We start from the raw sequence: 24,346 nt of genomic DNA on the forward strand, positions 1-24,346 counted from the left end.
CAATAGGAAATCCACCCCCGTCCCCAACTCTGCCCTGGGAGCCACACAAACTTCCCGAAGTTAAAAACAAACTCTGTGCCCGTTTCTCCTCCATGCGAGAATTTATTTATTTATTTATTTTTAATATAAATAAGGCAGCATGAAACACCGAGAGCCCCGCTGCGTTCTGCTTCAGAAGCAGCTTCGGTGCACAACAGACCACGGTTTCTCCACCGAGTTCTGCACAAACAAGACCCTGGGGCTAGTTTTTGAGTGAACTTTCTCCCGAAAGCAAAGGGGGACCTGAGGGAGATGCAGGCTTGGCCTTGGCCTCTGGAGGCGGGTTCTTGGTGACTGGGTTCTCTTCATAGCACAGCAGGATAAGGATGAAGGGAGAAAAGGCAGAGGTTACAATAAATAAGGAAATCTGCCCTGATTCTGGAAGTGAAATCCAGTGGGATGGCTGGCTCAGGGTTGCTGTGAGCCACACCTGAGCAGGGTCACTCCCTGGGGTGCCAGGTGGTGGCTGGGGGGCCCGGGGAGCCCAGGCACGAGCTCAGTCCAGCTCCTGCTCACACAAGGCCACTTCCTATGGGATCTGCTGCCCTGACTGCAGCCGTCTTCCCACCAGGATCTAACGCTGGTGGGCAAGTGGTCCTTCTGGAGCTTTCCGGGGCTAGGTGAGAGCGCATTCCTTGGGCACAGGGAGGCGCTCTTCTCTTCAGGTCGCAGTAAGCTCGGACACCCACATCGAGTTAGTTATGCCATCTGGGAGGCAGGCATGGATGGCATGAATCCTGGAAGAGGGACCTGGGCATGGCCTGGCTCTTTGTTCTCCATTCCTCTTTGTCCTGAAGTGATGCAGAAAGGACTTCTCAAAGGGCCACTGAAGCCCAGTGGAGAAGAGTTTCCTCAATCCCGTGAACGAGGCCTGCAGAGGAGCCCAGTCTAGCCTCAGGCTCTGGTGCCTACTCAGGGCCCATAGCTCTCGGCAGGACAAGGTGGCCCCTGAATTCTGAGGGCTGTGTCCTTGGTGCCCACACAGGTCCCCAGTCAGCCCAGCCAACACCAGGCTTTTAGGTCTGGGTTATCTGTATGGTCAGGAAGGCCCACACAGAAAGGGTGGGCTCTGGGCAGTAAGCGAGTCCCCCTGTAGTGAGGAACTGGGCAGGAGGTGGCTTTGGGCCTGTGGCCCAGTGCTGGGTTTCCAGAGCTCTAGCTTCCAAGCCCACCCTGCCCTAGGACTGAGAGCCTGAGGGCACTGCAAGGCTATGGCAGTCCCCACCCCAGGGCTCTGCCACCTCCTCTGAACTAGTCCAGATTACAAGCCCAACCCTATCTCCCTGGGAACCAGGCTCTGTCCCTCGTCCCAGGCAGCCTGTACTTCTCTTTTTCAAGATCAGTTTCCATCTGCAGCATCTGCCATCCCCCTACCACACTGATGAGCTGAAAGGATGGAGAGAGGTGAGAGGCGCCCAGCGCGGTAAATGGCACCCAGGTGCCATTGGAACACTTGGGACACACAGTGCTAGCAAAGAGGCCTGGGAAGAGGTGCACCTGAGTGAGAATATGGCCAAAGCATCAGCCAACTTTAAACCCTCTGCCACCAAATACCCAGCTGAGTGTAGCATGAGCTACTTGGAGCCCCAGGTTTCTACCCGGTCTCTTCTTCCAACACTATAAGAAGGGGCAGCCACCGTGGGTCACAGGTTGTGGATTCCCACATCTGTCCTTATTCTTATTTTGCCTGAAGATGGCTGGGGCCCAGCATTCCTGGACATGGGGTACAGGATCTAAACGCGGGTCCCTGGCAGCATTCATGTGGAGCATCTGTTGATACATCTCGGGCTGGGCCCGAGATGGAAATGGATTACGCTCAAGGTCAATGTCGGCACTCTCTCCTTCTCAGTCTCACCTTCTTGTCCATCTGTGGTAATCCAAGAGCACTCTGCAAAGAACCAGTCCCCAAACCCAAATGATAACTCTGCCACTGGGCCTCAGCGGCAGGGAAGCAAATCAGCATCCAGCTGGAATTCTGTTTCCTCCACCCGCGGGGCCTGGCTTCCTTCCCGGCAGGCTGCACCTGGGCTCTCCGCCAAGCCTAGAGCCCCGGCCACTCGGACTTTCGAGACACCCTCCCTCCTGGCTCTCAAATTCCACATACTCTACAAGATGACAGCTTTGGTGGACAGGCTGGCCTGACTGGAGGGGACACGTAGGGAATATTCACTGACAAGGGTTGGGGCATTCTCGAGCATCTTATAGAAGGAGTCCACTGTCCTCCGGTAGAGACCCCGCTGCAGGACGAAGGGCCGGAAGAGGTTGAGAGGCTCTGCCCTGCGCACGGCCTCGGGGAGTCCCAGGGCCTCGGGGACCTTGCGGTTGCCCACAAAGAAGTGAAGGAGCTTCTTCTCCAGCAGGCTCTTCTCCAGGAAGCAGAGCAGCTCCTGCAGGCGTGAGTGCAGCTGCGCCGCCTTCCAGTCGGAGGCCTTGCGGGAGAGCAGGAGGTGCATCAGCGCCGTCTTCAGGTGGTAGGTGCTGAGCCCGCTGGCGCCCAGGCCGCAGGCGCCCTCCATGCCGCTCTGCTTGGAGAGCAGGAAGGAGGCGATCTGCAGGCAGCTGAGGTGGCAGGCCCCCTCGGGCAGCCCCTTGGAAGTTATCCTGAGGAAGTGCTGCTCATAGACAGCAAAGGACAGGAGCCAGTCGGTGCTGGAGGCCGGGGTCTCCCCAGAGAGCTCCCTGGGAAGGTGGGAGACAAAGTGCAGATCGGAGTTGTCACTCTGGATCACAGGAATCAGGTTGAAGGGTATGGCCTTGCCTGAGCGGAACATGATTTTGAGGGACCCGGGGGTGTCCAACTGGCCAAAGGCCAGGTCAAAGTCGAACTTATGGGCGATGCGCTGCCAGGCTTTAGTGAGGGCCGTGTGGAACCACTTCATGACCCGCATGGTGTCCAGGTACGGGGACTCTGGGGCACACAGCAGGTCCTCCATCTCCCTGCAGGGCTGCGCCCCGCTCTGCTGGGCGTGGAGGAGGCACAGCATGTCCTCCCCGAGCTTGGTCTTGCCACAGATGCAGCCCAGCGGGTCCCCGTCGGCCCGGCCCACCTTGACCTGGCCGTAGCCCTGGCGGTCCAAGGGCACAGAGCGGCCGGAGCAACAGAGCTCCGGGTGGAAGCGGTAGGGCTCCGGGGGCGTGAAGGGCACGAACAGGTGGCACAGCAGCGGCCTGTCCGCCGGCCAGTTCTCGTACATGCTGCCCACACCGATGAAGTCCTCCACCTCCATGTCAGTGTCCCGGTGGCAGAGGCTCCTCAGGGCTCCCAGCAGGTCGTCCACGAAGCCTTCCACGAACTCCCGGGTGCGGGCAGCGTCGGCCATGGTGCCGCGGATACCGTGCTCGTGAAAGTGGCCCAGCATGGCCTGACTGGGCAGGGTGACGCCCCGCAGCGGGGCGCTCCCCAGCAGCGGCAGCTCATCCTCGTCCCCACCGGGGCACTCAGGCAAGGGCCCGTCGTGGTGGTCCTGACGCCACACCTCGATGATCAGGAAGAGGATCATGCAGAGAGTGGTCCAGAGGTTCAAGGCCAGCGTCTCCTGCTGCTGCTGGCCCTCCTCCGCCACCTGCTCCGGGGCCTCCTTCTCGGCTGCCATCCGCGCCTCCTCCTCCTCCAGGCGCAGCCGCTCCAGCTGCATCTTCTCCTCGTGGGCCTGCATCTTGCGGATGATGTCCTGGTCGTTCTCTGGGACAGTGGCGTTCTCCCGCGGGAACAGCAGCGGGTGGTTGACGATGGCCGTCACCACTACCAGACACACCCGGAAGAGGCCCAGGGCCATGGCTGGAGGTTTCCTGGGAACAGAGAGACCACAGGTCACACACCACGCCTCCCTAATGCACTTGTCCCCAGACCCTCGTGGCCCCACCCAACCCCACTGGCCCTGGCGGCTGCCTACTGTGTCTTCAGTCTGGCCGAGGGGGAAGAACTCAAGGCTTCCTGGGGCGGACACCTGTCTTCCAGGACATTCTTTCTGCTGTTGGTAGAACCTCCCTGACCCTAGGAGCCAACCCTTTTCTGCTCTAGGTCCTTATGGGGTGGGCGTTCCAGGCCCAAGACCATCAGGCTATTCCACACTCATCCCCACCTGCGGCCACCTGTGACGGGTTCTTCAGTGAACACGTGGCCTAACTTGAGCCCAAGGAAGGACTTGCTGGGAGCACTGGGAGAAAGACTTGCCTTATGGCTAGGTTGGGTGACGGGGTCACAGCTGCTCTCCAGCCACTGGGGGCGGGGGTGGGGGAGCCTGCCTGAGGAAGATGCCAACACAGAGGAAAGCAGACCCCTGGATCTAGCTAGGCATGAAAGCCATTCCTTTTTCTTGGTACTGGAGATTGAACTCAGGGTCACTCGACCACTGAGCCACATCCCAGCCCTATTTTGTATTTTATTTAGAGACAGGGTCTCGCTGATTGCTTAGTGCCTCACCGTTGCTGAGGCTGGCTTTGAACTTGTGATCCTCCTGCCTCAGCCTCCTGAGGTCCTGGTATTACGGCATGTGCCACAGTGCCCGGCTGCGATTCCTTTTTCTTTAAGTAAGTTTGAGTTGTTTTTCCATCCCTCAAAATCAAAATAGTCCTCAATCAAACATCCACTGCTATCCCAGTGGATTTCATCTAGTGAATTCATCTTCCTGCAATACAAGTCAAGTCTAGTGGTTAAGAACAAGAGGCTCTAAAGCTAACCTTCTCACTAAAAGCTGTGTGAGACTCTGGGCATGTTAACTCATGTCTCTGAATCTTGGTTTCCTGGTACAAGAGGAAAAAGTATCCCACAGGGTCATGGTATTGATATCACTAGTTTCCTCTCATAATACATCTGAACTTGGAATCTGATTTCTTAATTGTGAAAGGTAATATTCTATTCCCCCATGAAATTTTTAGGCTTTAAGTGACTTACAGGGGAGGGCTAACGATCTTTGCTATTCAAATTGTGATGTACAGACTATTGGTTCCAATATCTCCTGGGAGCTTGTTAGAAATACATAATGTCAGCTGTACTCCAGGCCTCCTCCAAAATCTGGTTTTTTTTTTGCTTTTGTATGTCATTTATGTACGACATATCATACATAAATGGAGTATAATTTCTCATTTTTCTGGTTGTACATGGTGTAGAGCTACACTGTTTGGGTAATCATATATGCACATAGGGTAATAATGTCCGACTCATTCTATTATCCTTCCTATCCTCACACCCCCTCCTCTCCCTTCATTCCACTCTGTCTAATCCAAAGTACCTCTATTCTTCCCTAGCCAGCCCCCCGTATTGTGAATTAGCATCCACATATCAGAGAAAACATTTGACCTTTGATTCTTTGGGATTGGCTTATTTCACTTATCACGATATTTTCCAGCTCCATCCATTTACCAGCAAATGTCACGATTTCATTCTTCTTTAAGGCTGATAACATTCCATTGTGCATACAGACCACATTTTCTTTATCCATTCATCTGCTGAAGGGCACCTAGGTTGGTTCCACAGTTTAGCTATTGTGAACTGAGCTGCTATAAACACTGATGTGGCTGCATCACTGTAGTATGCTGATTTTAAGTCCTTTGGGAATAAATTGAGGAGCATTTTTTTGGGGGGGGTGGGGGGCAAATGGTGGTTCTATTCCAAGTTTTCTCAGGAATCTCCATACTGCTTTCCATAGTGGTTGCACCAATTTGGAGTCCCATCAGCAACGTATGAGTGTACCTTTTCCCCCCATCCTCACCAATACAAAATCTGTATTTTAACACCATCCACATTAAGGTCTGGAAAGCATCATTTTACAGTATAGTGGTACCCCCATCCAGCCACAGCTTCATTTCCCAAGGTTTCTGCTACCTGCAGTCAACTGTGATCTGAAAATATTAAGTGGAAATGTCCAGAAATAATCAACAACTCATAAGTTTTAAGTTGCAGATATCTGAGTAGTGTGTTGAAATCTTGTACTGTTTGACTCTTTCCTGTCCAGGAATGAATGAATTGTATTTGTCCAGCATATCCACCTTATATATACTACCCTCCTGTAGTCATTTGGTAGCTCACTGGGTCATCAAATTGACTGGCAGTAATGCAGTTCTTGTGGTCAAGTTATCCTTATTTTACTCAACAGTGGCCCCAAAGTGCAAGAGTAGTGATCCTGGCAATTTGGATATGCCAAAGAGAGGTAATAAAGTGCTTCTTTTAAGTGAAAGGATGAAAGTTCTCAACTTAAGGAAAGAAAAAAATCATATACCGAGATTGCTAAGGTCTATGGTAAGGGTGAGAGCTGAGTATGTGATTCATCTTGCCTAGCATGCATGAGGCCCTGGGTTCAATCCTCAGCACCACCAAAAAAACAAACAAAAAAAGATTGAAATGAAAAAAGGGTGAATCTTTTACCTGTGAAATTGTGAAGGAGGAAAATAAATGTGTTTTGCTGTTGAACTGCAACCTGCAAAAGTTATAGCCCCAGTGTGTGATAAGCAGAGTAAGTTAAGATAGGAAAGGCACTGAACTTGTGCATGTATAGGAAAAGCACAGTGTAGATGGATTCAGTACTATCCATATAGAGTTTCAGGCACCCAGGAGGGTCCTGGATACATCCCCCTCAGGTGGGGGCACTTCTGTATATTATACCCTCTCCTCTGCTCAGCAGGAATCTTGGGAATAATCTGCCCTTTCTCTTTCCACACTAGTCTTGTTCTTTTCCTCCTGGGACCTCAGCAAAGAGCGAAATGGCCAAATGCAAATCAGTGAGGTCATGAGGTTGCCACTGGACAACAGAAAGAACCCAGAGGGCTTCTCCCATCACCCCGCTGGAGAAGCCAGCATTGACTCTGGGCAGGAGCCCCATTCCCTTTGGCTAGAGCCCTGGACCCTGATTTGCATGATGGAATTCTTGCCTTTACTGTGCATAGAACAGGGATTTGTCACCAGGTAAAGATACCTTGGCAGGATGTCCCCAGCAAGGGGCAAGATGTAAATTGCCTGAGTTGGCTGCCAGCCACACTTGGGCCAAGCTGCTGCTCAGATGTGACACTCAGCTCCACCCCGTATGCAGCTGGGTGTGTCAGGAGGATTCCAAAGAGTTGGGAGAGGAAGGTCCAGCGGTAGCTGCCCTCCACGTGGAGACCCAAGTCCAGAGTCAGAGGTGAGCTCTGAAGCACTCACGCATGGGTTTCTGCAGAGCAGGAAATGGGAGAAAGGAGAAAGTGGAGGAAGTCAGACTGAAAGGGAGACAGGGCAGCCGGCCAGCGTTTTGTCCCCACGCCAAGGAGCAGCATGCTGGATAATTGCAGAAACAGGTCAGCCCTGGTTTTGACATTAGAGAAATGGTAATGGAAGGTTTGCTAGGGTGGTCCACAGCAGAGCCATGAGCCTGGGCAATGAACAGGTTTCCGAGTTTGAAGGTAAAGGCGTGGAATGTTGACGTTGGCAGCAGACAGATGATAATTTGGGGGTTTGGATGTCCTTCAGGGCCAGTGACTTTTGGGCACAGGAGACCTTGACCAGACACAGGGACAGCCCTGGCAACTCCCAACCTAGGAGGGAGTCAATTTCTGTCAACTCAGGGTAGGATGCCACCAATTGGTGCCATCACCAACTCCTAGACTAGATGGGGAAGTCTTCTTCCCTCCACCCACGGCTTCCACTGTGCCTTCTGGAGGAGAATGGACTTCTAGAAGCCTTTCTGTATTGGAGCTGGCAAGGTTCAGAATGCCAAACCAAGACTTGGAGGAAATAGACTGGGTTATAAGAACTCAGCATGTACATCTATTGGATGTGACCTTGGGCAAATCACTCAACTTTTCTGAACCTCAGTCTCTTCATCTGTCAAATGGAAAGAATAATACCTGCTGTTGTAAAGCCTAAACAAGATAAGGCACATCAAACACTTGGTGAAATGTCTGGCCCTGTGTGAGTTTTCTTATTAAAGGGTGGCTATGATGGTAGGGGAATACACAGTTGAACCTGCCTGATGGGAACTCTGGCAGGATTTAGGTAGCCTCTAGTGACACTGATAATAGTAGGGTCACAAACGGCACTCCATCTGGAACACCTGGGAAACAGTGGCACAAAATGGAAGGTACCTGGGCTGTCGACCTGACCTTGAACTCGGGTCTTGCCCCTTGCTGCGGGATCTCGGGTGGATCCTTCAGCTCCTCTAGGCTACCTGCTTTACCTGTGAGGAGTTCAGAACTGTCCCTCCTGTGAGATCACGCATCTTGCGTGCTCAGCACAGTGCCTGTTTTCTCACCAGCCAAGCACACTAGCCCTGCCCCAGTGCCAGAGGCGTGAAGGAACACACGCTCAAAAGTGCTTTGAGAGCACAAAGTGCTCCACTGTTCTTGCTTTTCCCTGGCACTTGGCTGGGTCCACCCTGCCCCCCAGCAAAGGGGGAGAAGCCCTGGGAGTCTGGGATCTCCTGCTGACTCACCTCCTCACATTAACCATGTCCAGGGATCATACCCAATGTGCTCTGCTCCTCACTGAACTCTGCACAGCCTGCCTTTAACTGCAGCACCCAGGGATGGGGATGGGGTGGGGAGGGGTGGGGAGGGGTGGAGAGGGGTGGGGTGGGTCAGGGCGAGGCAGAGAACTGGACTGTGGCTGCACATGCCCATTACATGCAGCTGAGTTTGAAGCCCGTGTGGTGCTCCTTCTCCCACCCAAACCAAATTGTACAGGACATCTCCTTAGGAGTCCCAGGTCAGAGGGGATGGCCGAGGGCAGGCATGTTGACATTTGGAGACTGCGGGGGAGGGGCAGGCTTCTTGCAAACCATGGATAATGTGCACTTATACACTCCCGTGCACTCGCGTGTGCTCCTATGCACACGCATCCCTCCCCATGGGCTCCTTTCCCCAGTCCAGCCTTGCTCCAAAGCTCTCACCTCTCTGGGGATGTCTCACACCTGTGGTCCATGACATCAGCTAGCGGGTTTGGCCTTGAGAATAAACCTGGGTCATTTGGTGGCTTTGTCTGCTTGTCAGGAAGCTGACAGGAAGCCTGTGAATTCCTCTCCACCCACGCCTCACCCACAGAGAGGGTGGCTCAGGCGGTTCACAGCTAAACTTAGCTTGGCAAAGGGCCAGGTCACAGGCAGCAGGGGTTGGGGGGAGATGCTGACCTCTGGGTGCCTGGGTAGAGGGCTACAGTGGTGGCCAGGACCAGTGCATTACCAGACCCTTACTCTGAGGCTGATCAGAAATCCCATACTCCTTATGAGGGTCCCCTCATCCTGCACCTGGAGCCCTCCAGCACTCCCCACCACAGCCCCATCCAAAAACTACCACTAAGAGTTGTCTAATATCCACAGCATCCCCCGAAGCCCTCCCTAGATGCACTGGGCACTGAACACAGGGACCACTATAACCTAACAAGATTCCTGCTTCCCAGATGGCTTCCCCAAAGCCCAAGGAACTAAGGAATTTTCTAGCAAAAGTCATGGCCGCCAGGCTGAAACTCAGGCCCCTCTGCCCACTTCTGTCCCCGCTGAGCTTGGGAATATGCTGGATGCTTCAGGATGGCCTGAGCCCCAGCAGTAAAAACCACAGGGGAGTCGGCCATGAAGTTCTGTCACAGACAGAAGGAGCACTGGACCATGAAAGGCAATGACCTACAGCTGCGAAAACGCAGAGGAGGGGAGTTTTATTTCTGTTCCCTGGGGTCCTCTCCTGGCCCAGAGACCTCCCCACCTGCTGGGAAGATGTTGGTGTGACCCCTTGGCTCCAAATCACCTCTCCTCTCCTTGCAGACAGAATTCTACAAGCCCGTGTCCAGCTCCACGTCTGCTCATCACCCCCCATCCCCCACCCCAGGACAGCCTGGCCTGTGCTTCGCCATGGAAGTGCCCAGGTCCCACTCCTCACTGGCCCCGAATCCCCTCTGGGATAGTGGTTCCCAGACGCCTGCAGTAACAGCACCCCTGGCAACTTGAATGTATATTTTTTGGGGCAAACCCTGGCTTGCTGATGAGGCATTCCAGGGGCAGGGCCGGTGGGCATGTTTAATGAGCTCTCCAGGTGCTTCTAAAGTCCACTGGGGTCTGAGGGCCACCGGGAGCACCAGTTCCTCCCGAGCCAGGTTTCCAAGTCAGGCATCCTCTGGGAGGGAGGTGGGGCTCCTGAGGTATCAGCAGCTGGCTCCTGGAGCTTGCCAAGGGCTTGCCCCTCACCAGGCCCGTCAGAGGCAATTAGCTCTGCTAATTACAACAACAAATGTAGCCACAGCCCCGGCGTCACCTTCAGAGCCAAAAGGAGCAGCTGCTGGTTTTCTTTATAAACTAGAATAAAGGAGGCAGCAGAGGAGGGTGGTGTAGCCCAGGCCTGGTGGCGTGAGTTGGGTCTCCCTCCCACTGTCTAGGTTCTAGGGCCTCCAAGAAAAGGGGAATCAAGCAGACCCAAACTCTCACAAGCCTGGCCTTGAGTGTCCTTGTCCTGTCCTGGAGTGTCTCAGCTCATCAGATCCACAGTGTTTGGAGTGAAATAAAGCTACAGATTCAAAAAGTCAGAATTCAGTCGTGCTTGTCTAAACCCCACTCACAGATGAGGAAACTGAGGCCTAAAGAAGAGACATGCCTGATCCCGAGGGTTGGGTAGAGATGGTCCAGGCAGGCTAGCCATCCGCCATGGACCCTCCCAGGGATGCTGGGCAGGAATTTGGGCACAGAAGGGAAGCTGAAGATGAGGATGTTTTCCTTTAGAACCATTTACAAAGAAGAAGTTACTCCACGTCAGGCATAATACTAGGCACGATGCGTATGTCTGTCATTTAGTTTTCAGAACAGATAGACTGAGGGACAGAGAGCTTCGCTGTGTGGCCTATAAGATGGCTAAGATGGCGGTACACGCCTGTGTGGGGGCCGCACCTTGGCAGCCGGCTTCCCCCCTCGACTATCCCTCCGGCCCCTTCAGCAGGCCCTTGGGAACTGAGTGAGCCCTGCCACCTCTTGCTGCCAGGGGGCGCCACTTGGGCAACGTCAGAGATAACCATCAGAATCATCCAGGTAGGTTGTCCCCAGGTTTCCAGGACCGGGAGAAAGGACAGGTTTACCACAGAGCCTGTGTTTGGCCTGAGCCTTGGTTTTGGAGCCCATGGCTGGGCAGTCTGAGCCCTAGTGGGACTCTCTGTGACCATCTCATTCCTCCCTCATGCTCCTCTCTAGCAGGGCCCAGGCCCTATGCTTCCCGTCAGGCCAAGATCACACTCCTCTAAGGGCTGGCCCCGGGAGCAGACTGGCCCCGGGAGCAGAGCGACCTCGCCCTTCTCAGAACTGCCCCAGCTCGGGCCACCTTCCTGCTCTTCACGGTGTCAGTTTACCTGCTGGACCCTGACTTCCTATACGGTCATGAACCTGAATGACTGCAGCTCCCAGGGCACCAAGCATGACCTGGACACAACGCAGCTGCCCACACGTCAGTGGCAGCGGATTTACCATGCCTTTGTGGGGAGATGGCCCGGGCAGATACAGCTGTGCAAGTGACATGTCTCTACCAACAACTTCCTTGTTGCCTAACTCAGGACAGCAGTAGCTCATCCATGGCTGGGTCACAGCAGCTCCGAAGGCAGAGCTGCTCACCATGACTGAGAAGGGAGGGAGGGAGGGAGAAAGGCCCGAGAGCTGGCCCACGCCTCAGCAAGGGCCATAGAGACACAGAGCTGCCACCACCACCACCATGGTGTCCCCAGAGGGGACCTCACTTCACCTGCACCCCACATGGGGCCAGGGAAGAGCATCTGTAGGGGCTGGGCCCTGACAGGCCTCAGGACCCAGCAGGAGAGGAAGAGGAGGGCAAAGAAAGGAAGTGAGGAAAGAGGAAGGGAGGGGACCTGTTGAGAAAGCAGGTAGGAGGGGTGCAGTTCTGAGCCGCCAGCTCCGCTCTTCCCAGCATCCTGCAGCCCCATGCCCAGTCATCCTTCCTAAGGATGGGGGCTGTGAAATCAAGTGCCTGGCAGGACCCAGGGGAAAATGAGCCAGGCTGCCCTGGGCGATACTGGTCACCTGGAGGACCCACAGTTCACTAATAGGGAGAGCCACCACATCACACCTTGTGTACCCAGAGGCGCAAGATCTTTTTTCCTTTGAAGCCAGTAAACCTGGATTTTATCAAAATCCTCCAATTTTAAAGTGTTGGCTACTATGTCAAAAATTCTTTAAAAACCACATAAGCCCAATAAGATATTTCTGTGGACCACCCAGGGTCCTGTCTGTAGCTGTCCACGTGCCACTGCCAGCTCTCCTCTCCTGCCCAGTGCCTCCGCCCTCAGGAAGCACACCTCCAGGTGACTCCCTGTGTCAGGGCTGAGCGAGGGGCTTGAGGCTAATGCCAGAGTGGGTTTCCTCCCACAGCCAAAGCCTCTCCAGGGACTGGAAGGAGGTGACTCTAGTCTAAGGGTCACTCACTGAGGAGTGCTTGGTGTTCCAGGGTCAGGTCTGTGTTCCCAAGGACCAGCGAGCCAGGGCTCCTGCAGCCCCAACTCAGACCCCAGACTGAGTAGGCTCATGATCTCAGAGGACCCAGAGGTCAACCCTGGACCCTGGTGTGGGTGGCATAATAGGACAGAGGAGAGGGAGAGAGCAGAGAGGAGACCCCCCACTCAGGTGGAATACTAAGGAGGTGAAGGGAACACACACTGGGTGGGGAGGGGGCCTCCACAGTCCACAGGTGGGCACTGGCTAGGCTCAGGAAGTACCTGGGCACATGTTCTTGGAAGAGGAAGGAGCTTCGAACAAGTCACCAGGATGCCCACTCCTATAAGGGTGGCCGGGAAGCCAAGGCACAGGAAGGACAGCAGCCTGGACTCTGCCGCCAACCCGGGGTGGGAGAGCCACATCCTTCCTGTTCTCCTGCCTTTGGCTCGTGCCTGTCCCCTGCTGAGCAGAGGATGGAGAAAGGAAGCCATCCATCTCCCAGGAAGGCTGGGGGTCCACCACCCAGACACCCTGCTGACTCCCCAGCAGCAGAGGCCCCGACCCCAGGACAGCACAGAAGCCAGTGTCTGGGGACGGACAGACCAAGGATGGTGTCAATGGCTGGGCTGTGGGCAGGGGAGAGGCTGGACACGAGGAGCAAAATGGTCAAGGGACAAGGAAAGGACTCCCTGAAGCCGGCGTCCTGGCCCATGTCCTTTCCTTTCACCCAGTCAGTGTGAGGGTTCAACAGCAGCCACCAAAAAGATGTGTCACTGTGCTAAGATACCCAGACCCTAAGGAGGTGACCTTATTTGGAAAAAGTGGCTTGGCAGATACATTTAAATTAAGGGTCCTGAGATGAGATCATCCTGGATTACCCAGGTGGTCCCTAAATCCAATGACCAGTCCTCATGAAGGGACAGAAAGCAGAGAAGGCAATGGGACGGGGAGGCAGAGATGGAGGATGGGACGCTGTCACCGCGGGGGAAGGATCCCCTGAGAGCTGTGTGGACGCCTAGGTTTCAGACTTCTGGCCTCCAGAACTGTGAGAGAATAAATGTCTGTTGTCTTAGGCGCCCCAGTTGGTGGTAATTTGTCCCAGCAGCCTCAGGAGACCGACACAGCCCTAATGCATGATGCACCCTCTTCTCTTCCAGCCAGTGATCCCCACAGACTCTCCCTGTTTTGCTGTGGTGCTTCTAGTCTCCCCAGCCTTCTCTGCTCAGGTCTTTGCTCTGCACTAAAGCCTGGGAATTCCATGTGAGACAGGGCTCTCACCACCTGGCCAGCAGAGACTTTGGGAACCAGCTCCTCTGAGCTCTGCTTAATACCCATCCCACCTCTACCCAACCCCAAAGTTTCCCTGCCCCTCTTCAGTGGAGTCCTGCTTCTATGTAACACAGGTCAGCACTTCGAGTCTGTTGTTCAGGGCCTGGCCTGCTCCAACCAGCCTCGGGGACCTCTTGGGTTCCTCTCTGCCTGGCCCAGTCACTTTGGATCATCTCTAGTCCCCTGAACCCTCCTGCACATCTCCACCATTCCTGCAACACCTGTGCCTCATAGCTCTGGACCAAAACCCTACCCATCTGTTCTCATAACAAGCCATCCCAGAAACCACTGCCAAGGACCCCTCCCAGCCCTCCCCATGTCCCAACTCCTAAGCCAAATCCTTCTTTCTTGAAAGGGATGGAAGAACAAGGGGAAGGAGACCTATTTATGAAGTAGGCAGGCAAACATTTGGTGTCTAGAGGCATCTCCATGGAAGTGACCAGAAGGTAGCAGGCACCCAACAAAAACTGGTTCCCTGGGCCTCCATCCCTAGTTACTGTGACTATCCTCTGAGGCAGTCCTGAGGCAGGGTACCTCAGCCCCTGTTACAGGCTGCAGGAGCCCAGTCCAGCAGTCTGCCCAAGGTCACCAACTGACCGTGCTCCAGGCTGTGTCTGCCCGGTGGGCCCATCCTGCTTGTTCACCCATCACCTTCCTGGGCTGGAGCTCCTCCAGGACAAGGGCAGGGTCTTTGTTCATCTTTACAGTCCTCCAAGCACCTGGTACAGAGCTGCTCACGGGCCATGGACACACCATCCTGGATGGAGGTGCCACCTTCAAAGAAGGTCTCCACCAACACCGACCATTCATTGGCCAGGAGAGTGAACACGGCACAGTGAGCTGGCACGGAAGGGCCTCCCTAGACCCCTGCAATCCCGCCTCGATTTCTGTGTGTGCAACGCAGGCACTTATTACAGAACCGCTGTGCTCAGCATTTCCCAGCTGGGTATTGGCTTGGCCTGGGCGAAAGTTCCTCAGAGGAGCATTTCCCAGCTCCTGTGGCCTCACCTCACCCACAGGGTGCTGTACAGAGGGAGCGTTAATACCCACCGGGGCAGAACATGCCAGGGCTCCCACATCGTGCCCCTTCCTCTGTCTCCCGCCACGTTCCACATGTGTCCTGCTTCCAAGCGCAGAACCCAAGCCTTTATCAAAGTCAGGGCAGGCAGGCACGCAGGCAGGCAGGCTCCCTGGGTGGGATGCAGGCTCAGGCCACCACCCGCTAGACAGGGAGGGCTTGGGCACAACCAGGGAGAAAGCACAAAGGAAAACAAAGCCCTCCCTGGGCCACACCCTGCCCCCACCGCCCCCTCCCACAGATGAGCTGGGGATGGAAGGAATTAGAGGGCTGCGGGCACCCAGCTGCTGCTTTCCTTTTGATCCCTGGATGGGAACAGAGCCTGGCTGGAATTCTCTATCTGCTTCTAGGGCATGGGGGAGGATGTCCCCCCAGAAGCTTTCCCTAGCCACAGAAAGGCCAGTTCCCTTACCCCTGGCCACCCCAGCTACCCTCTCTTACTTACATCCTGGCCACAGCAAAATCCCAGTTTGTTCTTCCACCCTGGTCCTTCGGCTTAGTCCCCTGAGGCTTAGGCAGTACCTGACACAAAGCCTGGCCCCAGCTGTGCTAGGGAGGGGGAGAAGGGGTGAGGAGGAGAAGCTCAGGAGCTCCCAGAGCAACACACACACACACACACACACACACACACACACACACACACACACACACACAGTTCTTCGTGCCTGCAAAGATCTAAAACCCCTTTCATCTTAGTAAAGGGGAAGAACAAGCAGCACAAAAGCAAGGGGGAGGCCAAGCAGTCATAAAACACTAAGAGTTGTGGTGGCTTCTTTGACCCAGCTCTGCTGCAGGGACCTGGTCTGAACAATAGAGCCAGCTGCCTGCTGCCCTCCCACACCTGTTAGTCACAGCAAACCAGTTCTCCTTCTCCCAGAGAGCAGACGGTAAGGCTTGGAACAGTTAGCAAAACTGCTCCCAGAATTACCTACGACTACATGGAGTCCCGCTCCTTGTGAATTGTCCCAAACAAACAGCAACCACAACCACCTACAGCCACACTGTTTCCCAGCCACAGGGATGGTGTGGTATCACTGATGCAGGAGTTATGCGTCCAAATAATGCCCAGTGAATTCATGATCCCATGGCTGGTCCTCAAGCAACCACTGCTAGTATCAAGTTCACAAGTTCACTGGGACCTACTCCTGCCCTCAAGGCCACCCGGAAAGAAACAGCCCAAGAGTCTTCAGCTCAGAGGAGCTGAACCATTTATAGAGGCTTAGAGAAGAGGAGTTAAGAAGCCAACTCTGCAATCTGATGGTCTGGCTTTGAGTCCTGGCTCTGCCATTGCCATGACAATCATGACCCAGTCCATGGCCTTGTGCACATCGGCCAGGTGGTGCACAATCACATGCAGTGTTTTGTAAGTGACATGCTCTTGTTGACACTGGCAGTGGTGATAAAGTCAGGAGTACCTACCTCTACCTCTCTGTCTTTGAAAGGAGAAGGAAGTCTGGTGATCTAGGAGGCTCAGCAGCAGTCTCCCTCCCTCCCTCCCATGGGTCAGCAGTGTCACTGACAGCTCCTCCTAGTACTAGGTTCTGAGCACCCAGCACTAAGAGGAGGAATGTTCCAGGAACGCTTGCTGAATGAATGAATGAATGAATGGACTCAGGACTCCCAGGAGCAGTCAGAAAAGCAAAACACCAACAGCGCTAAGTGTCCTAGGCAATGTGAGCAAAATCCTTTGCCTGGGGACCACCTGTGTTTTCCAAGGAAACGTCCCAGGAATGAACCCTGACATAGACTTATCTGACTCCTAGCTGCCTTGCACTTTGACACCTAGTTTCTTGCTCAAGAGTCAGAGAGAAATTCAAGATAAGTGCAGGATTACAGGGTCCAATACAATTGTGGTAAAGCAGATTGAGCAGCAAGTCTCCCTTTCTGGAGAACATTGGACAAGCCTCCTGGCCTGAAACCTCTACATCCAATACATAATATTTGAGGCTTAAGCATTGTGCAAAGTGCTTTATGTGTGTCATCCTCAGGTTGAATCTCAAAGGCAGGTATTTATCTACATGTACAGATTTGGAACCGGGGGCATGTAGTAGTGAGGTTACTCATCAAGAGCACACAGTCAGGATTTGAACCCAGTCCTGTCTTTCAAGCCTATGGGCTTCCCATGATGCTGCACTGCTCAGTGACCTGGCATCTTGGAACATTAGATACATTCCTGTGGATTCCCCTTCCCCACACTGTTTAGGGATGGGTAGGTGACAATTGAGATGAAATTTGGGAATAAAGAGTGCACTTGAGTTGGGTGCAATGACACATTCTTGTAATCCCAGCCGCTAGGGAGGCTGAGATAGGAGGATTGCGAGTTGAAAGCCAGCCTCAGCAACGATGAGGTGCTAAGCAACTCAGTGACACCCTGCCTCTAAATAAAATTCAAAATAGGGCTGAGGATGTGGCTCAATGGTTGAGTGCCCCTGAGTTCAATCCCCAGTACCCACAGCAGAATAGGAAAGGGGAACAAGGTCTCTTCTGACCCTGGCAGGCTCGTCAGTGTTGGGTGAGTCCCTAAGAACTATCATGGATAAAAGGAGGACATTTGGAAGTAGCACATAGGGTGGGGCCCAGGCATCCTCTGCTCTCCTTCTCTCAAGCCTCTAGCAACTCCCTCCAGAACAAAGGCCCCTTTCATGAACTTCAGGCGGGTCCCCTGACTGCTGCTAAGGCTATTAAACAGGCTCCTGGGAGACCAGTGTGTTAAGAGCACACTTGGTGCACCAATAGGCAGGCCCAAAATGATGACTACGCCCTTCCTGACAGATGGATGCAGGTTGGAGATGCTTCTGCATCCCAATCAGGGAAAGGAGGAAGACACAGCGGCCAACATGTGGGGCAGCTTCAAAGTTGACCCTCTGCCCTGGTGTGAGTGGCTGCCATGTTTTCCACCTGCAAGCGAGTTCTTCCATAGTCCTGGGCTTTGCATCTCCCCCAGGGACTCCATCCGAGGATCTCAAAGTATGCTGAAGGCTCTCTGGGTACTGGTTGGTCCTGTCCATTTCAGAGTGGGAAACTGAGCTCTGTCTGCTAATACCCCAGAGCTAGTCACAGCAAGAGGGGACCTGGGGCTCCGGTCTGGAGTGGGTGATCTGTCTGATGTCTTCTCCACTTTGTTCCTCAAATCTCATGGGATTCTTTACCCCTCCTTCATAGTCACTGGGTTATGGTATCCAGGCAGATGCCTGAGGTGGCAGGAAGAGTGTGTTGGGCTGTGGAGGCACAGATCTATGGTTTGGATTTTGCTCTGTGGTTTTCAGTTCTGGGACTGTGGGCAAATCACGTGGCCTCTCGGAGCCTATTCTACCCAGCCTATACCTACCCAGAAGGGATGCCGCAGCAAGAGAAACAAACGTGTAAAATCCTGAGTATGGGGCTTTGCTCAGTAAAGGAAGCCAATCCCTTTTAGAAAGGTTATTCAGCTTTTAGGAACAAAAGGCCATGACCACTGATTTGGGACCAGTTTTGTCAATGGAAGCCTTATCTGCTAAAAATCTCTACTAAGCATACACTAATTTTCACTTATGATTCTGAAAAAGTCACGTTTGTACAATTACTTCAGCTACTCACAGGCTGGAGGGATGCCCAGTGGCATACAACAAAGATCTTGAAGGGACACCATCAAGTTGAAAGACAAGGCAATTCCTGTTCTGAGACCTTGTAGAGACAGACAGAGTTTCCCACCTCCCTTCCCTGCATCTTCATCCCTTGTGTTGGCTTGTGGTGCTTGCTTAGGAATTCTTCCTGAAGGAAAGCAGTGGGTCTCGCCTTAGAAGATGTGGCTGAACCCACCAAATTAAGGGCCTCAGAATTGCCAAATGAGCTTAGCTTTGAGAAAAGTGCCGTCTTCTGGGTGTCCCTTTGGTGGGACACTGTAGACAGCCATAGCTGTCTTCTTTAACCTCACTCTCCAAACACCCAAATTTATCTCAAACGTGACCTCCAATGCTCTGCATGAGCTGGCGGAGACAAGGGACTTCACAGGTTTAATTTAACCCATGTAGAATTTCATGGGAAACAGAGCTGAGTGACAGGTGCTCTATGAGACTTTCTAGTTCCATCTGGTACTACTACCTTCTGGGGTAGTGGGTTGCACACATTCTTGTTTGTGCTTTTGGTCATGAAGCTCCATGAGGCCAGAGTCCCTAAACACAGTGCCATGCCTATTATCACAGGTGCACAGTGATGGCTGGGTCAATGAGTAGCCCCCACAGTAAGAATGTGGGCGTCCTTGCATCTCATTTTCTTTGGGTGGTGAGGGCGAGGAAGCTGGAAATTCCCTTTTCTAATGGTTGGCCCATGACTGCTCTGGCCTGAGCTCCCCTCCCCACTTCAAAGATTTAGGCAGCAGAAACCCCTGTAGGGAGTCACGCTGGGGGAACTAAAGAGACCAGGGCCCTCAGTACTATGTTCCTTACCACGGACTGAACCCAAGGCCTAAAGACCTACTACCATCTGTGCTCATGGCCCAGAACTCAAAACTGTAGCCTCAGAACCCCAAGCCCCACAGCCCACTCTCCAGCGGGCCTCTGAGAAACACACCTGTGGAGAGGTCACAATGTCTATGTCCTTTCTCTTCAACATGCGTCTTACAGTTGACATTGGTCTGTCTCTTCCTGTCTGCCTTAAGGTGGAGGTGTTGCCTGGGCAACAGTGATGCTACCTGCCAGGTGCTTCTATTCCACTGATGTCACCGGAATGGGCCATGTGGATGGAGGGGAGATGTACTCCCTACAGGAAAACATCAGAGATCCCAAACTGTTCAAGAGGACCCTAGAGGCCTTTTGAGTACTCTCAAATGACCCTCTTCCTCTCCAGAGGACCCCCCGTCCCTCTCCCCTTCCCCCGATGCCTAAGATAGGCCATGCTTCAAATATGACTCCTCCTCCAGAGTCCCCTGAAAAATGAGGGCAAGAAGCTTTGTCCTTGTCTCTGAAAAAGTCAATTGAGTGGGACACTGAGGATCTCCTTCTGCCCCTCTGGGACTGTCTAGACCTTTTGGCTTTGCCCCTCATTCAGACCTCAGAGGATGAAGCAGCACCCTGACAAGGGCGCCCAGCCCAGCAGAGATGCATCTCCTGGACGACCATTAAGCACTGAAGAGCTCAGCCTGCAGGCCGCAGGCCGGCGGGGCAAGGCTTAGCACTTCCTATGCACCACCCAACTCAACCCTCTGATGGTCCTGACAGTTCATCCCCATTTCACTAATGGTGAAAATGAGGCTTGGAACGGTCAAGGCACCTGCCCAGCTTCTAACAACACCTAATTTCCAAGCAGTGGAGCCAGAACTTAACCCTAATCTGCCCATCCCAAAGCCCATATGGTCACCTCCTGGGGCAGCTGGAGAAGGGACTCACTAAAGATGAGTTCTGAGGGGGCCGACAGAGACTAGAGGGACCCTTCAAACTCCAAGAGGCCAGCTAGGCAGGACAGGTGGCTTGAGCAGACACTGCAAAGAACTGCTTCATCCCTAGGCTCACACAAGGATGACAATAAGCTGGTCTTGATTTTACTACTCCCTGGGGTCTCGGTGCTAATTAGGGACACTGTTTCTTAGCTCTGTGCTTGGCTTCTTCTTCACCCCCTCCCCCACAGTTCACCTGATTACCCTCTTGATTTGCATATAGCATTTATTCCTGCAGCCTGGTTCTACAGCCCTGGATTTTACAGTAGTTATTTACCATATGCAAATGTAAATCTATGCAGCTGAGAGATAATGCTTACAAAGCACTAAACAAATAAGCAAATATAACAAAAAGCGCTACATTATGCAAGAGTAAAGGGAGAAAACCTACCAGGTAAACACTGCCTTGGAGGCACTAACCAAGGAGGAAAGCACAGCCAGGGGGATCATTGGCAAGAGGGCCACAGAGGTGGACAGAGTTCTGGACCACTGGCTATCAATGCCCCACCCCTGCCTGGCTGTGACTCCAGCTTTGCAAAGCAAGTTTCCCATGTGGCTTCCCCAGGATGCAGGAACGGACAAGATGATATTCAGTCTGTGTGGTGTTCACAAAGTCTCCTTGCAAATTAATAAACTAGCATTCTGACTTTTACACCCGCTTTCTCAGGGTGATTCAGTAGCCTGAGTGCAAACCACTCTGAAAATTATATAAATACGATTTGTAAGTGGGTGTAGCTAAGAGCCAGCCCCTGGGACAGGTGAATTCTGGGCTCCAGCCAGCCTTCCCAAGACACTACTTGACTTCCTCAGTGGCCAGAAACCTCTTTACGTGCCCACGGACAGCACGATTTACAGTGCTCAGTTCTAGCTCACTAAGTGCTGAGGTGAACAGTGGGGAAAGCAAGTGATTATCTACTTGGAGGTGGGGGAAGAGGAGTTTAGAAGGTCAGGACAGCATATTCGGTCACTCTCACCTGCTTCCACCCCAGGAAGACTCCACGTCCTGCACACAGCTTCACCTTTTCCCTCTGCACCACACCCAGGTGACAATTACACATCATCCTTGTACCAGGCCCCAAACTGGATCTGCCACCTCACCTCGCCCAGTAATGAAGACGGAAAGCCATCTGATGCTTGGGCTAGGCTCCCCCTGTCAGCCACGAGGCCAGGCTCCAGGCTCCAGGCTCGTGTCTCTCCTCCTATCATCAGGAGCTTCCCATCCTTCCACTGCCCCGGGGTAAAAGGCAGCTGCTCTTTCCTCCTTCACATAAGGGAGCTTTAAGTTCCCATAACTGGCTTTAAGTTTAACCTGCTTCTCTGAATGCTCAGCAACTGCACCTCAGCTTCCAGGCTCTTGAGCACTTGGCTTCCCTCAGTTTCTTTATCTGTAAAGTGGGGCTAAGAAGACCTCATAGGACAACTGTGAGGATTAAATGATACAGGCAGAGTGCTTTTGAGAAACCAATAAATAAATAAATAGATAAAACATCGTTCTGGAAATGTTAGGTCAAGGTCCTGCACCCTCAATAATTGGTTATCAGGGCTGCTGTAAATGTTTGTACAGATAGTGCACTGCCCAAGGACACACCGCCAGGGTAACCCAAGGATAAGTCCCAACTCCATGGCTCCGAGGTCCTTATTTCTAAATGTCACCCTCTTGCTGAGAGGAGAAACTTATTCTAAATTACACAGGGGACGGGAAAAACTAGCAGCAGTCCTCGAGGATATCTCAGCCTCATGGCTCTACCCTCCTCCCCAACAACCATGAATGAGGAAGGTCCAACATGGATGGATGGTCTTGGCCATAATTCAAGTCCTGCTCCTTTGGAGCACCGGCTCCTCCCTCGTACATGTCTCCATTCAAGCCCCACAGGTTGCTGCGCTGCCTCATTCTTGACTCCAAAGGTAGAACCAGAGTCCTGGACTTGAAGGCCCCTGTGGCCAATGGCTAGAGCATGACCAGCAGAGCTCTGGTTGTGAAAAGTTCCTTCTCATGCTATACTGAGATCTGTCATTGTTTCTTCTAACCAAGAAGTTTCTGAGGCCAGAAATAGCAAGCCATTTTTCTTTCCTCAGGTTTCCATGCTTGGGACATCTGAAGGATACAGCCACGTCCCCCTGTGCTTCTCATTCTGGAGTGCACACCAGTGGTTCTATCTTCTCCCTCACAAGACACACTTTGCAGATTGTTCCTGTCCTCCTCTGGATAGTTCTACTTGGCAGTGGTGTCCCTCCAAGAGGTGGCATTGAGAACTGGGCTAGTGCACCACATTGGCTTGACTCTGCCCCTGTGCAGCCCCATGCATAGGGTGCTCACCCCTGTCTGCCCCTGAGACTGTGCACCCTCTTCATCAAACAGGAGCCCCCAACCATCTTTCTCTTCATTAACCAAAGAAGTAAAAATACAAAACCAGGTTCCTTCCAGAAAATACCTTCTCAGTGGGCAATTTTCTCCCCCAAAGTTCCTGCTCCTTCTTGCCTTCTGATCAAGTTCACCTACACACCCTTTTAGTTTCTCTTCTGGGAGCTGAAAGGCCAGAGAGGTAACGACTTCTGGGAGGACAACATCAGGTTAAAAGTACACATCGTTGCCCCCTGGAAGCCTGAGCTTGAAATTGCTGCATCTTGAAAATTACCCAGCACTTGAAAATAAGCTTCTCCATCCACCCAAGGAGAGCAGGGAGCGGGTAAATTTAAAAAAAAAAAAAAAAAAAACACCCCATGGTTACCCACAAGTGGAAAATCTGAGGGCAGAATGGCCTGGAGCAGCAGCAACACACAAGGAATTAACAAACAATGAGAGCCACTTAGGCACATCAGGCTGGAGGGAGTACCCAACACAGCCACTATGTTATTAACTAGAACATCAACCCAACCAGTGTCTGCCTGCCACCCCATTTTTCCTGCTAACCTGGACCTGTCACTGCATCAGCCCTGGACTCTAGCTGGCAGCCTCTGTGAGGTAGAACTGGTTTGTAAAAGGAAAGAGCCCTGGTCAGAGGAACAACAAAACAAAAGCGAGCCCTGGATTGATTTAGATGCTACCAGTACCTGGTCCTCGTCTAGTCTGGAAGGGAGGGAAGATTCTCACGGCAGGCAGAGGGGCCGAAGGCACAGTGAGGTTCTGGCCTGGGTCGATTGTTTTCCTTTCTTGCTCGGCAGCATTTTTGTTTTTAAAGAAGAGCATTTCGGATGGGGCGTCTGGTCTGAGGCTTTCGAACCCGCTCACCGCGCATCCACCGGGCGGAGACAGGGACCGGGTGGAGGATGGAGTCACAGGAGGCAGACGCTATTTATAGAGTCAAGAGAAAGTTCCCTCAGCAAGGGGTCTACTCCGCCAAAAGTCTTGAAAGAGGAAGTGGCGGGGGCTTCATCCGGCCCGAAGCAACCTGATTGCGCAAATACTATAACCAAGAAGAAACCAACTTCACTTCTAACTCCTTTCTCCCTGGAAGAGAGGGACGGCCAAGGAGCAGGGCGACCCAGCTTTTTTTCGTGCCGCAGCACCTTGCTCAGCCAAAGTAACGGATGGTCCCCGCACTAGGAACCTACACGTGGTCCCGCGTGGGGCTCCGAGGATCGGCGCGCCGGGAAGAGCGGCTGCAGGCCGCGCCGGCTGCAGCAAGCGCCCAGCGGTGGGGTTGGGAGCCGAGGGACCGCGCGCATCTCCAGCGCTGCGGGAACTGGAGGTGTGACCGCAAGAGACCACGGCGCCTGCCCGTGCGCGCGCACTTTCAGCGGTCCCCAAACTCGGCCCCTAGTTGGGGTGGGCGCAGGCGAGTCTGGAGCGCTCCCCGCTCACTCCCGCTCCTGACTCGGGCGCCGCTCGGCGGAGTCCTGGGTCCCCATCCCTCCCTTTTTGTAACTCGCGAGGCGCCTGGGAAGCAGCGGAGCCTGGAGCTGCGGGTCCCCGACTTACGTTTGGCCTTGGGAGCGCTGTCCCGCGGGAGGCCCGCGACAACCCGGGTTTGGCGCGCAGCTCCGAGGGGGGCGTCGGGCTGTGCGGGCGGCTGCCGGAGCGCGCGGCCGTGCAGCTAGGGGGACGCTGGCGGCGGGACCGCGGCCGGCTCCAGCCTCCTAGCTCCAACGGCCGGGCTCCGCAAGGCTGTG

General features: G+C 53.6%; 2 protein-coding genes across 2 annotated transcripts in view; one reads left to right on the forward strand and one right to left on the reverse strand.

Moving 5' to 3' along the window:
• Positions 1-94: 94 nt before the first annotated feature.
• Positions 95-24,341, reverse strand: Itprip (inositol 1,4,5-trisphosphate receptor interacting protein). The gene is made up of 2 exons (XM_026401180.2): positions 24,156-24,341; positions 95-3,828 (listed from the first exon to the last, which is right to left on the reverse strand). The coding sequence occupies exon 2, from the start codon at positions 3,813-3,815 to the stop codon at positions 2,145-2,147; it is 1,671 nt and encodes a 556-aa protein (XP_026256965.1). The 5' UTR covers positions 3,816-3,828; positions 24,156-24,341; the 3' UTR covers positions 95-2,144.
• Positions 23,765-24,346, forward strand: part of Cfap58 (cilia and flagella associated protein 58) — a 106,437-nt gene continuing 105,855 nt past the window's right edge. The window contains exons 1-2 of the mRNA XM_026401166.2: positions 23,765-24,002; positions 24,110-24,330. Coding sequence (XP_026256951.2) covers positions 23,765-24,002; positions 24,110-24,330 — 459 coding nt within the window. The remainder of the gene's footprint in view (positions 24,003-24,109; positions 24,331-24,346) is intronic.

This window comes from Urocitellus parryii, chromosome 5 (genome assembly GCF_045843805.1).
Source record: "Urocitellus parryii isolate mUroPar1 chromosome 5, mUroPar1.hap1, whole genome shotgun sequence".
Taxonomy (NCBI): domain Eukaryota; kingdom Metazoa; phylum Chordata; class Mammalia; order Rodentia; family Sciuridae; genus Urocitellus; species Urocitellus parryii.

Bases quoted from the DNA above. Each gene is read 5' to 3' on its own strand.
- Itprip (XM_026401180.2), bottom strand. From the start codon at position 3,815: ATGGCCCTGGGCCTCTTCCGGGTGTGTCTGGTAGTGGTGACGGCCATC.